At 43.9% G+C, this 15,314-nt stretch overlaps 1 protein-coding gene across 1 annotated transcript in view; it reads right to left on the bottom strand.

Annotated features, from left to right (window-relative positions):
- The window catches only part of yap1 (Yes1 associated transcriptional regulator), a 38,651-nt gene that overhangs the window by 21,883 nt on the left and 1,454 nt on the right, over positions 1 to 15,314 (bottom strand). Inside the window, exons 2-3 of the mRNA XM_080429046.1 lie at positions 12,854 to 13,086; positions 1,136 to 1,254 (exon numbers count right to left, since the gene is read on the bottom strand). Coding sequence (XP_080285172.1) covers positions 1,136 to 1,254; positions 12,854 to 13,086 — 352 coding nt within the window. The remainder of the gene's footprint in view (positions 1 to 1,135; positions 1,255 to 12,853; positions 13,087 to 15,314) is intronic.

Raw genomic sequence — 15,314 nt, forward strand, 5'->3', positions numbered from 1 at the left:
CTACAAGCTCACAATGCATCACAATGTGTTGCATTGTGAGTTTGTAGATTTATGTACGCCACCATTGTACAACAAAGTATAATACAGGGTTAAGTGGTTAATTAGGCAAACCAATTAAGTTGCGTTGGTTCCTTGATATATAAGAAAAACCTGTTTATCGATTATTCGATTAACCTATATAATTCTAAATATTGGTTTTGATACATTTTGGTTAATTGCCCAGCCCTACCAGCAGCAATAGTTGAATCTATGAACATTGCAACTTTAAAAGCATAATTATCACAGGCCTAGTCTAGCCTACAGCTTTGCGCACAGTTGTGCCTTTCTGTAGGGTTTGTTTGGAGTAACAATGGTAACTGGCTGGGCACTGGCAAACTGCTGTGGATATTCCATTATGCGGATGAGCTGAACTGCAGTCTTAAAGGAGCATTTCACCCCTGGAAGAACTTACAGTCACTCAATGTTAATAATATTTGTAGTAGATAACAGTAGCAACATTTGAAATTTGCACCCTATGGCCAGAAAAATATAGAAGTCTGTGTGTTTGACTGGGGTTTGACTGGACTGCTGCATTACTACAATGACCATAATGCTTTGGGGCACTGCCGCTGACTGACTGACTGCTGCTGATTGAACTACACCTGTAGTCACCTGCAGTCATGTAGTCAGGAAATAAGGTGAGATAAAGAGACTATGAGTCAAATGACTCATAGTATCTGAGGATATGGATACAAATCTAAAAATACAGATAAAACACAAAAAACACACCAGGATCATGTTTATGGGTCCTAAACTTCATAAAAATAGGGGTTTGATGCAAAATCGGCGAAATGTCCCTTTAAGACTTTGACTCTACTTGGACTTAAGTTCCAAACATCATAACTTGTGACTTGGGCAAAAACAGTGGGTAAAACTAGGAGTAACTTATTGGTGTTCTACTAATAGTAGACAACATCCTGGAAACAACACTTATGACGTGACAAATAAGCACATTTTGCCTTCTTATCAACTCATTGACTGCCAATAACGTGTTTTGACGTGTGTCAATCCAAAGCCCACACCGCCAAGGACTTGTTTTGACATGTACTGGTGTTTTCAGTGTTTGAGAAGCCCTGCTGTAGTGCAGTGTACATACCGCTGGCTGGGTTCATGATGTTCTGTTGCTGGACTGGCACAGGACTGGCAGGGGCAGCCTGGTTCATCTGAAGTAGAGCTTTACGCGGGTCCTGCCAGGTGGTGGACTGATCCAGGTGACTGCAAGGAGATAAGGACGGTTAAAGGATGTCACACAACTTGTTTGTGCAAGTTACACATCGGAAGCCTAGCGTCGTAATAGGCCAACATTCTGTGAAAACATATCTTGTGTGATGTAGCTTAAAGTTCGCTGGGAGGCTAATGCCTAATTTATGCTCTGTTGTACGACAGTGTCGTGCACTGAAAATAGCCAATCTACAAGCTCACAACATTTTTGGTGTAGAGTGAAAAAAGGAAGGTGACGTGCATTAGAAGGACCCCGGTCAACGGGTTTAAGTGGATAACACTGAGGATTTTACGGAGTCAAAATAAAATAGCTTCTTTTACTGGGTTCTCTATCTCAAACTACTTTGATCATTTTGTTTCTGTGTTGGTTGATTGATTTTATTTGGTGATATTACAAAAAAATATAGCAAAATAGCATACAGTCATAGCATCACTGAGGATAAAAGCCCAATAAAGCCTGAGGGCTCATTTCCATTGCGGTCCTCTTCACATAAAAACACTTACGAGTGTTTTCTGTTTTCGGAGTTATGCAAGCTACCTATCCAGTCGAATTTCTTTCTACATACATACATACATCATACATTCTAGTATTCAAATTGGCTACTGCCATTTATCACCTGCTTTTTATCACCAACGACCTGCTTCATATTCCTACAGTGGACATTGGGGGTGCCCTTTTACCACTTTAAGATGTTTGAGAAAACATACGCATTGCCTTTAGGCTTAAAATATTATTATTAGCAATCTGGCACCGCAATTAATTTTTCCCAGGTAAAGGATGAAGGTCAAGCCTCTGTTTATGTCCGCTGATAAGAATACAAAGTTGTGTGGTGTCATGTGAAAGCATTCACATAAACACCACAAAAGAGACCAAGGGCGTACCATAAAAAGATCATGGCAAATTACTCAAATCAATAAAAAGAAAGGATTCTGCAAATAAACTGTGCAATAATTGAGATTCTGTGATTCAAAAGGTGCCATGCATGGTGTATTACCATCAGGAACTGCAGGCAATGAGATTAGCTAGTTAAATCGGGGTGTCTTATCAAAGTGAAACTTACAGGAACTGATGACTCAGAGCAGTTTCAATAAACTCAATTTAACCCATGACTAAATGATGACTTGCACGGAATAAGAAAAGGAAGTCAATCCAATCTGTTTGGATACAGTGAATTTCCATTGAAATACACAGAATTCAATAACTCCCAATTTTTGTTCCTGTAATGCACCTGGCTTTGGGCCAACAGCTTTTCAATATCACGTTGAAATAAATGAACATTTGAATAACATTAGTAAGATACTATTTGCCATTTTTGTATGCCACCATTGTACAACAACCTTTAATACAGGGCGAAGTGGGTAATCGATTTAGTCCATTCGAAAAAGAAAAAAGTAAAAGAAACAGCCCTACCCGTTACCCTGCTACAAGGCCACGATTGGTTGCAAAACAAGCTATTGTAACACCCAAACACTGTTTCTCCATCTATTATGGCTTGTCTTCACTGGAGGAGGGGGGGGGGGGTGTACGGCAGGGCGGGGTAGGGGCGGGGGGGGGGGGTCCGCCACATTGTCTCGCGTTCTGCGAAGGCATTGATAATTAGTGTTCTGTTGGCACTTGTTGCTTGATTAAGATGGAGGGTTTATACAGGAAGCACCTCCTCTCCCGAATCGGGACCCTCTCCATTGTGGGAGGGGTCAGTGCGAGGCCTCCACGCAGGGGGTCCCCCCTACTTTCCTGGAAGCTGCTCGGACACCGCAGAGTGTCGGGGGGCTTTAACAATCTGGCGCCACATTTACAAAGCTTTCACCTGCTGGACAAAGGCACAGACTGAGCTACGACCTAAAACCTCACCATTCACTTGTTTTCTTTTTTTAACCCCCCCCCCCCCACTACCACCACCACACACAGACAGACAGACACACATACACACACCTCCTACTTTCATGCAAATGGCCGCCGTACTTAAGCCGGTTGATTATGCAACTCTGCACTGTAACCCTTACTTGAAACTGTTGTATTTAAATTTTATAGACATCTTCCTTTTAATTTGACTAAAGCGCTTTGTCAACCATCTTTTTTTCATTCATATAACAAGGGACAATACTATTAATTAATCATTATGACTCTCACACATGACTGGATTATTTCAATGCATGTGGTAAATAGAACGCAAACAGACCAAGAACCCCCTCTTTACTAAACCAAAGCAGTTTGCTAGTACTTTAATTTCATGTACCAGACAATTAACATGCTCTGCACATCTCATCCCAATCCTGCAATCCTTTAAATGTCTGCCTTTATTTGATCCAAAAGTCCCATTACAGCCCTGATTTTAGGAGCAGCTGGAGTGAAGTGTGAGATTCAGGGTTTCTCTACGGTAATCCCAGCCTGTCTGTCTGTCTGCCTGCCTGCTCTGTATCCCAGCCCAGAGAGAGAGCCTGACTCAGCACTCCTACCCCCCACACAAAGCGACCCATTTTGAAGCCCCCTCTTGTTTATGCTTTACTGATCAAAGGAACTGCCAAATCCCCCACCAGCCCCCAACCCCAGCCTTCACACACACACATGCACGCGCACACACGCACGCGCCCAAACCAAGCAAAATAGCTCTAGCTGCTCAGACCGGAGAGGCCCCTTGAGAAGGGTCAAAGCGGGGAGGGGAGAGACGACCACGAAAGAAAAGAGAGAGAGAAAAAAAGAAAAGGGCATGGACGGAAGCAATCCCTCAGAACTCCATTGGCTGCGTAAGTTGCTGTGGTACTTTTACACTCTCAGCGACCAAGCCCCCTCCCCCCTCCCCTCTGTAGCCGCCTTCCCACCCTGGAAACTATGACATTTATAATAGAGGGGAGGGGAGGGCTGAGAGAGAGAGAGGGCTGGGATAAGGAAAGTAAAAGGGAGGGCGTATCATAAATGAGAGAAAGAGGCCCTGCACACCCTGGTACGCCAATACATGCTCAAGGTAAAATACAGAGTGTTCGTTTTGGCTTAAAGGAACATTCACACCAAGCACGATAACTACAGTGCAACTATAAATATATCGTTGCCGTCAGGCAGAAACCTCTTCTTATCTCCATATTTTAACGCATGTTTTGTTTTCCGTAAATTAATGCCCTACTTCATCATACTACAGTGTCACACTCAGGACGCCAGGGCTCATGTATTTAACAGATGTATTTTGCTGTGCATGTACAACAGAAATATTAGCAGCAGACCATGAGCCAGTCAAACATTAATAACCCCCCCTATTGCCAGCAGCAGCACCCACAAAAATAATAGAATGCCTTCGGGAGAGGGGAGCAAAACAGTGCTTGTTTTTAAGGGGGGGGGGGTCAAAAAGGGGGGGGGGGTCACAATGTAACATCCCGACTGTAGCCCAGAGAAACAAATTAAACAAAGTTTGACAACGCTTTGTATTAAAAACAGAAGAATGAAGATGATAATTTGAAAACCTACAGTATGATACCACGCACAAAGCTGCAGTATTTTAAGACTGTGTATTGGACAGGGTAACCGAGAAACCTGTAAATAAATTACAGGTGGGCAGTCATTTATTACCAGGCTTTCAAACTAATAGCATAATTCATTCACACGAGCGACCTCTCAACTCTGTATGAAGCAGGGCACTTCCCATCACAAAACATTATCCATATGGCTGCCAAATAAACATGTATGTGTATTTATTATTCCCAGTGGCTAATACAGCAGATTTTATTTTTATGCTCTTTGAAACTAGTATTTGGCCAAAAACATCAATGCCACCCCCATGTACCACTGTCATGGTAATAATATGGACTGGGAGCAATCATTTGAGAGTGTATGACTGAGATGTATAATAAAAGGTCATTCAACACTTTAAAGCCTGTACAATAAATCCCATTCCTTTGCTCTTTCTGGAGACCCTACGCTATGGGGTGGGGTAAATGGTAAATGGTAAATGGTGCATTTATATAGCGCTTTTATCCAAAGCGCTTTACATTGATTGTGCCATCCACCCATTCAAACATTCACACATTCATACACCGATGGCGGAGGAAACCATGCAAGGCACCAACCTGCTCATCGGGAGCAATTAGGGGTTCAGCGTCTTGCTCAAGGACACTTCGACACTAACTCTGGGGAGCACCCCAGCCCGGGATCGAACTGGGAAACTTGCGGTTTCCAGTTCACTCTACCCCTGAGCCACTGCCGCCCACCGCCCACCACCAGGCCACTCCAGGCCAGGCAACCCCGAGTACAATATACTAGTTCTAGCTATCAAATTGGGGACTCATTTGGTACTGGGACACCAGGTGAATGCAATTATCGTTTTGCAGAATGAAAAGCCAAGTCTAGACTGGGTCCCCCAGATTTAGAGTCGTGAGCCATCAGCATACAGCATGATGAGGCTTGGCTCGTCCTTCTTTTTCACTCACGCTGTCATCATGGTTGCCTGTGGGTTCAGGAAAGCACAGAGTACTCCTGGTCCACCCAGGCTTCTGTGACTGATGGCCCAATTATCAAGGTGGTGTTTATTGTGCCAGTGTTATTTATAATGTCACATGCTGGGGGGTGGCTGGCCAGGCTCTTGGGTCCTCTTCACATGAGGGCTAAAAACCTGACTTCAGCTCAACGATTTGGCACGGAAACCATTTCAGTGCCGGGCTGAACACATGCAAGATGTCTGTGTTGCTTTATTTTGTTGTTGTAAAACACTCAAAAAGCGCGACAAAGCATGTTAAGAACTATCCACTGTAATAATCATCTATAACACACAATAACAGTTATCTTTGCAGTCAGGCAGTAACCTTGTATCTCCATATTTCAATGTTTTATATTTTTTGGGTAATGAATGCCCTACTACTTCATCATACAAGCGTGTCACACAAAGAGTGTCGGGAGGCGGTGTGCGCTTTATAGGCTATTTATGCCATTTGAAATTGTTTTTGAATATAATAGAAAAGGAACGTTTGGGACTTCGAAGGTTTCCACCCGACAGCAATGTTATATAGAAGTATATTAAAGGAGGAGTTCACCCAAAACATAACTTATTTTCTATCAATTACACACCCCATGAAGCCTTGATTTCATGGATTTATTTTTGTTTTTGTGGCATTCCTAAAACAATAATTTGATTACTGTGTGTATTTCCGGTAGGAGACACAAATAATCTACTTTGTGTCTCCTACCGGATACATTAGCCGGTAGGACACGGGAATCAAATTATTAGCTTAGGAATGCGACAAAAACGAAAAAGAATCCATGGATTCAAGGCTTCATAGGGTGTGCAATTGATAGAAAATAAGTCATTTTTTGGGTGAACTCCTCCTTTAAGTATCGTTGCACATCTTTAATGCAGAGGAAACACTTGTGCACAGTGACACTCTCTGCCACACAGTGGCCTTGGTGTTTTGCACAAATGGAAAATTGAACATTTCCCATGCATGCATAGAGAACATCTCAATCCAGTTTTGACTATCAAAAGGAGCTGAGCTTTAGATCTGAATCTAAACACTACCCACATTTGCGCTACGGTGAGATTTTGCTTTTCTCCAAGGCCTGAAAAAAAAAAAAAGGAAAACGCCACACATCTCTCTGGTGTAAATAGGGCCAAAGTGCAGGCAGCCACACAGCTGAGTTGTCAAATGTTAAAAATGGGATCCCTCCCTAGGCCACAGCGGCTCCACCCAGAGAATATGGTGGGAAGATGGTTAAGGCCCGCAACTAAGACATACGGCTGCACAACATACAAACAACAATGACTACTATACATATGGTTAAAAACGGTGTGTTTCGCTGTTGTGCAGAATCTCATCACAGGCTAACAATTCAAGGTGCATATTGGAGAACTCTCTTATTTTTAATTGAGCAAATTATAGGCATAGGCATAGCATTCCTCAGAACCCATTTCTGGCTTATTTTTGTAGAACAGAGAACGCAATTAAGCAAAAAAGGAAAAAAAATGCATCCACATACATTGCAGTTCATATACTATAGCTAGCAATTGCAAAGTTGAGCCAAAATAGTGCCTGATTTACACTTGGCAGCTGAGCATATCAACCTTAACTATAGCTGTGGTGGTGCTGCCCTGCAGAGAAGGGCTCTGGCCCTGTGGGGGAGTCTCCCAGATGAGGATAACCACCTCCACTTGGACTGGACAGGGGTCCTGGGACGCCTCACTGCCTCTCTATCAGCAGGACATCATCAAGAGAGATTATTGGACCAACCTCTGTGACCCTGTGGTGGGTTTACGTTTCTACTTTGAAGGGGGTCCCCATATCAGCAAAGGAACCAAGTGTCAGTTCCTTGTCAGTGTAGCACAGGATATTCAATCATGTTCCTGACATTTCTGCACCTACTAGTATGTTTCTTTCTAAGACAAGCTATTTTCTCACATTTTTAATATTGATAATTAATGTTCGGTTAATGGAGCTTCTCTAAATTATTCATTAAAAACAATATGGGTTCATGTGTTTATAAAAAATACAGGCCATGTATTCCATTCTTGACTCAAATAAAAGTAGCTTTCTCTACCAAAATCACAACTGCAGTCTAACAAATTCTGATTTGAATAAAACCGTTGACCGTGCGGTGCTGTGAGTTTTGAGTACTTTCGGGAACTCTAAACCCCACTCGAGAAAAGCCCCTTCCTGAATGAAGAGAGATACTGCATCTCTGTGGAGATGCCCTCCGTTGACAGTGGGGGCATTGATGTCTGGAGCAGAGGTGTTACATCAGGACTTTGGTAAACACTGGCCTGACTTTCTCACAGTCCCATTTGTGTACCGAGCTGACAGGGCCCAGTTCAACAGGAAGGGGGCTTGTCTGTGTGTGGTCAATAAACCAAAAACTTTTACAAACTTTGGGGCAGGCTGAAGCTGGGAGTCTGTGAGGCTACTCACAGTTTGTGAGTAGCCTTAAATAGCGTCACGTAAAATCACGTTTGTATGTTTACCGGTTGACTTGACACTCGACACTATGGGTAGCAAACTACTAGCATACCGCCTCATGTTAGATTGATGTGTTCTCATTACACAACCCAACTCCAGTTCACTGCACTGAACCATATCACACACAAATGTTAGTGCAAATGGTGGCAAGCCTAGAAAGCTAGGCCAGGTGGCAGACCACTTAAATTTAATCAGTGAGGGTCAACTTCATTGCATGGAAATCTTCAGGACGTGACTATTTAAAACTTGTGGATCCATATATAGATAGTTTACAAGACAAGAGGTGGATTAGAATGCAATGGCGGTACCTTTGTCGCCTTTGTTGGTACATGAGCTTAAATCAGCTCAGTTGTGCGATCATGTGCCGGAAATTCAAACATAATCTCAAACACACATATCAGCACCACACAAACATCCTACTGCATTACAAGTCTCCAAAAGTCCACAGGCTACCAGTAAATGCTTTGATAGCTAGTTTAGAGACTGTCTGCTGTACGTTGCTTCCTGAACATCTGTTGAATCATGCACAAGTCAAAGAGACCCCTTCTTAAGAACAGGAAAAAATGAGTTTATGTGTGTGCGTGCATGTGTGTGTGTGTGTGTGTGTGTGTGTGTGTGTGTGTGTGTGTGTGTGTGTGTGTGTGTGTGTGTGTGTGTGTGTGTGTGTGTGTGCGCGTGTGTAGTACTCATTGTGACCTGAGGCCATGTGACTTTACAGTATAATTGCACAGAATAACAGGGCAAAGCATCATAAACCACAACCCAAGCCCCTGAAAAGAAGAGGAAGTAATCAATAAATGTTGTCACTGTGAATAAGATAAGAAAAACCTTTATTGATCCCCAGAGGGAGTTTGCCATGAGAGTAGGGATGCACCAATATAATCATTCATGGACAATGCTAATACCTACTGAGCCATGTGTGCCTCCCTCAACTTCCACTTTAGCCACAGTGTAAACAAAACAAATCCCTTTAAAACTTGTATTGTGTAGAATAAGATGCCTCAAAATAATACGTCCGACTTTATTCCGCACATTCACATTTGTCGGCAGACACGGAATATTTGCATGACGCATCAGTGCAACTCTACCAAAGAGGGTAAGTTAATTATCTAGTGGTCTCGCTGTCGCTTTAGGAAAATTTAGTGCGACTAGTAATGTGAAACAGGCGACTACGGGAGAAAACAACATTGTGAAACGCAAGACATTTCACATGAGCAATTTTATAGCCAAACAGAATCATCATTATCCTCACAAAAAAAATACCAAATGTGGGGAAGTAGTAAAGTGCCCATCATCAAAAAGCTACACCTGGTCTTTAGGTCAGATAATGGCCCCCCAGGTTCAGGTTGACTTCCCACGGCAGAAAAAAAAAAGAAAAGAAAACGAATTTAGAGCTGCATTTAATAAGCCCCCGGAAGCCCTGATTACCCCTCCATACCACTGGTGTGTCTAAATTATACCAGAGTTATACTTGGTCGTTTATCGTGCTTAACACCAAACACAGCAGATCTATAAGCTCACAACGCGTCACAGCGTGACGCGTTGTGAGCTTGTAGATCTGCTATTTTCGGTGTGCAGCACGATGAGCGACCAAGTATAACTCAGGCTTTAAGAAAAACCTTCATTAGTTTATGACCCCGGCCTGGAGGAGAGTAGCCCTGCCCCCCATCCTAGCACTGAGCAAGGTGACCCAACCTCCTGCCCCTGCTGCTATAAATCAAAGACCACAGCAAACTGCAGGAAGAAAAGAGGAGGAAAGGTCAACAGACTTTGTTGACATTCTCCCCAATCTTCCCCTTACTTAACCACATGAACCCTTGTGTCCCCATTTTTTTTTGGGGGGGGGGGTCAAACATTCGGCGAAGAATTACAGATCAATGTGTCGCATTGAGAGTGTTTAGAGCAGTATTTTCTGCGAAGAGATTTGGTGTACTGTAGACTCCCCCAAATCTCTTCGAAGAACAGATTTTGTAGAAGAGATTTGTTGACGGGAAAGGGGAGGGGGCCTAGTATAGACCACTGAGAGACTCCTGTCAATGAAGTAGGGTTTTAAGTGGTTTAACGACTTAAGACCCATTTCAAACAACATTTATTTTCCCCCAACATTTCTTCAAAATGTTCACCTATAATATAACCCAAAATAGGGTTCCCAGCTATATTTATTTTAAATACTTTTTTATGAGTCCAGTGAAATGACACTGGTAAGAACCAGGGGCCCAAATGTTGCCTCATATAGCCCACCACTGCCTCCATGTCAAGAAAATACATTACTGTATTGATACCTATTAAGACTTGGAACATGTAATAGCCTCTGGAGCCATCAGAACAAGAACAATCACAGTGGTAAGAGAAAAAAAAAAGCTGTCCCAACTGTAAAGGAAGCCTTGCCCTCTCTCAACCCCTCCGTCTTTAAACTACATCCCAGCCATTTGTCTATTTTTGGACGGCTCACATGAGTCTCAACAGGCCTGTGGACTGAATAAAGATCACCTTTTCTCTGCGGGGACAAAGGGAGGGCCAGAGTCTCTCTCACCCACCCCCCCAATACACACTCCCCCCCCTCTCCCTTCCAGTCATCTCCACATGATTGCCATTTAAACTCCGCTGACAAAGGAAAGGAACCACCACAGTGCCGTGGCTCCATTCATGCTAAAATGGATGTTGGGTTTAAAGGGAACCACGGCACGGAGCTGTGACTCACCGACCCGATTCATAGCCAAACTGTAGGCATCAGAGTCCTCCAAATGACTCATGGTGAACTCACAAACAAACGGAGAAGGGGAAAGACAAACGTAAAATCCCCACCGTGCACAACTCTCACCCTGGCTGAGGGTTAATGGATGCGTGAAAGGACAACAGCGGTCACCTGGTTGAAATCTGACTCCTCCTGCTCTACTGGCTAGTGAAGCCCCCCTCCCTCCCTCCACCACTTGTGCGCGCACACACACACACACACACACACACACACACACACACACACACACACACACACACACACACACACACACACACACACACACACACACACACACACACACACACACACACACACACACACACACACACACACACACACACACACACACACACGCTCTTTAACGCTCACACACGAACTCCGCTTCCCTCCCTGCAACACGTCTGTGTCAGGCAGCCGTGTGTTTATAAATAGGGGAGTGTCTTTTCCAGCAGTGTGGCCACGGAGGCCGCCTTTAATTTCAGATCAAGTGTCTGCACTTTGATCTGCCGCGGTAGATGGAGAAATTATTTCTCTTTTTTTCTCCTTCCCTGGCTCACACTGGACACAAGCGAAGCCGAGCTCCAGGGACAAACTGTGACACAGCGAGTCAAATGCAGGCCAATTCTGAGCCTCGAGTTAATCCACTCTGTGTAGCAACACGATAGTTATGGTACATTTTGGGACTCCTTTGTGTGTGTGTGTGTGTGTGTGTGTGTGTGTGTGTGTGTGTGTGTGTGTGTGTGTGTGTGTGTGTGTGTGTGTGTGTGTGTGTGTGTGTGTGTGTGTGTGTGACATGATGTAAGACTGCGACAAGATGATAATGGAATTGTGCAATAACGCAAAACTAATACTTTTTTTTCCAAAGTTGCTTTTTGTTTCAATCAAAGTGTGGGTTTTGAAGTTAAAACAAGAATCCCCCGCAACAATCCATACATGTTTTTGTTTGCGTTCTACAAAAAAAAGTACCGTATGTCAGTCTAGTCCTGCCCAACATTGCACATGATCCATTAGTTTCCAAACAACTGCAGTGATCCTATGAACGTCTGTGAGAACAGCCTTCTCTGTCGATCTCCTAACCCCCCAATCCCTTTTTACAATTTCAGAGGAGCCTCCCCAAAACAGGCCAGATGTTCTCCAGATGTGAAACATTTAAACATCTGGCCCTTTCTTTTTTATCCCAGTAAATTTGAGGGCTATCATGTTTGTTCAGACCCTGTCATTGGTCAGGACAGCGTTTTTTCAGAAAGTGGACGATGGCTTGTATCGGCCGATAACAGGAAAAGGGACTTTCGCGCTGAACTCACCTCTGCGCTAAAACAAAGCACATAATCACTCAATTGCAGTGAAAGAACCCATTGAAGGAATACAGCAGCATAAATAGAAATCAAACTCTCACACTGACCACTAAACGTTACAGATACAATGCAGTGAGGGGGTTTCTCCTTTCAGGACTCTGGTATTAACTTCTATCTCCACCATTTGCCTATGGATCATTGATGTGGAAGAGATCCACTCCGTAGCAGATGAGTTTTGCAGACCTGGCTGTCCTGTGCTGTCTGGGGCAGCTTACAGTGGTCCATTGTTTCTACTGAAACCTGAGCTCAAGGAAAGGATCACCAAATAGAGCAGCGGCAGTACTCCTACAGAGGAGTTCTCTTGTTTGCAACGGGTCCCAAAAATCTAATAACCTGCAATTTAAAGTATCCCAATGGCCTCTTTTTAAAGGCACACTGGCTCATGGAGATCATTTGCAAATCATATAGAGCAAAAAAAATCTGGGCAAGCCTATTACAACGAAACTTTTGTCAACGCAATAGTTATTCTCGCAGCTGACGGAAAGAAAAGGCAGCGTGCGGCGCTGGACGTCGCTGACAGCAATGCATACTTGCATAGCTACTTGAATGCATACTTGCATAGCCTACTTACTTGAGGAAGTATCTCTGGCCAGAGGGAGTCTTGGCCATCTCCCACCCAGGGGGCAGGGGCATGTCATCGGGAATCTCGTAGGAGGACTGGCGGAGGTGCTGAGGGGAGGCACCTGGCGGGGGCATCAGTGCACCGCCAGGGGAGACGGCTCCCAGCTGAAGGGAGGCTGGGGATGAGTGTGCACGGACGTGGTGAGGGGCCAAGGCCCCAGCGGTCCCTCCGTCTGTGCTAGTCTATGGAGAGGGGAGGCAAACAGCATGGATGTGATTGACAAAATGACTACCAAAAAATGCCTTGATATATAATAATAATAATAATGCTAATGCTGATTTACAGATGATCTAGAGCTGTGGTTCTCAAAGTGGGGCCCGTGGAATTTGTTAATATTGAATAAAAAATGGTTTAACCACTATAATCATTGGCTATTTGGGTGTGGGGGGGGGGGGGGGGGCACGGGCAGATGGGTCAAATACATTAATTTGGAATGTGGGGGTCCTGGACATGACAAAGTTTGAGAATCCCTGATCTAGACAATTAGATATTTGTCATTGTTTTTATTCATGTAGGATTATGACAATGTTTCATAAGCTGTCTAAATCAGTGCAGCTCTCAAAAGGGTCTGTCCTTTGGGGCAGTGAGTGCGCATGCTCCGACACGTCTGTGCTACTGCAGGACTGCGCATGAGCTCTGGTTCCAAAACTTCAGAGAAATCACAGCAGCAGCAGTTGGACAGAGAGAGGAGCAGACAGTCATCCTACATGATGTTATTAATCTATACAGCAACAGTTGGACAGAGAGAGGAGCATACAGTCATCCTACATGATGTTATTAATCTATACAGCAACAGTTGGACAGAGAGAGGAGCATACAGTCATCCTACATGATGTTATTAATCTATACAGCAACAGTTGGACAGGTAGAGGAGCAGTCAGTCATCCTACATGATGTTATTAATCTATAAACACATTATACTCTCTTCTGGATGCTTACTTTCACACAGGCCTACATCTCATAGTCACGTCATTCACTGTCAAGTAACAGGCCCGTTTTAATAAAAATAAATTTAAAAAAGTATTAGGCCCGCCCAATTAACTAGGTCATGTAGGTAATTTAAAGTGGCCCACAACCGAAAACTGTTAACTTAGTTAATAAATAAACAATCCTATTTTCCCACTATGTTTCATAGTGGGCTGTTAGTAACCCACCAGACCAGGCTCAGTTTTTTGTATGCACATATTTTGCATTTTGGGGGGGTAGCCTGCTATTAGTAAGTAACACACTGTGTTATGTGTAAAAGATATCATAGGCCCAACTGTAAATGAAGCAGGTCTACTATTACGAATGCACACATGTAATACTCGTCCTAGTAGCTGAAAACAACCGATCTACAAGCTGTCAGTCCTACTCTGTTCTTTTCGGCAAGTGACACCCAGGCTGTAGGCTACTTAAAAGCTTCTAGGGTAGTGGTTCTCATGAAGTGGGGTCCAGGGACCCCTCAGGGGCGGGTTCTTTTAGAGGGGTTCCAAATGGACCCCTTCCTTCCATGTCTGTACTCTGAGAGTACACACCCCAAATAATCATATTTGAAGGCATTATATTTAGTTTGACTCTTGAATATAGTGAAAATAGCAGAGCTACGCTTGTAGATCAGCTATTTTCAAAATGTTTGCCTCCTTCTTATATTATTTGACAATTTTGGCCAATATTTGACCAGTTTTGAATAGTACTAGAGGTTCAGGCCGCTACGCGGCCCTCACATCTAGCAGCCTACAATATCGAGGTCGGACCCCCAGCGAATGCTTCGCGGACCCCGCGAAGCATTCGCTGGCGCGGGGGTTCCGACGCTCTGCTCCGTTGTGCTACCCGGAACGGGGATGTGCGCCCTCTCCCACAGCCATGAGAAGCTGTTTGAGCTAAGCTATGTGTGCTAATAACACAACCTGGACTCAACGCATGCACAGTTTGATATCAACTCCGGACCTGTGGGAGGCAGCAAAGTGCCGTAAGGCATCCAGTGTGGTGGTTAGCGGAACTTATCCCCCATGTTGTTTATAAATCAAGTCATAACATGATAACGTGGTTAATAGTTTTGCCTTTGGGATGTATTGTACATGACACGAAAAATACAGAAATATTAATGCAACTCTGGTCGCCAAGTAATGAAGCACTGACATTACCGTGATTGACTGCAAAGAGATAGTAAGTGCAAAATTATTAGCTAACTATTAGCTATTTTGGCTAACTATCGGTGATCTCTCTGATTTTTTGGCTAACTCTCTACGATCTCTTGGATTGATTTCAGTTACTGGTTAGCATCTATTGGAAACCCCATGTTAACGGTTAGCGATTTACGCTAGCGTGCTATTGCTAACGGCGACAAACGGGAGGGACGGGCTGTTTTCCCTTCCGGGGCGAGGTCATATGCGTGACAAGAGTTGTCCGCTACTGATGCAAAATATGG

Source organism: Gymnoscopelus braueri, assembly GCF_963280865.1.
Source record: "Gymnoscopelus braueri genome assembly, chromosome: 5".
Classification (NCBI taxonomy): Eukaryota; Metazoa; Chordata; class Actinopteri; order Myctophiformes; family Myctophidae; genus Gymnoscopelus; species Gymnoscopelus braueri.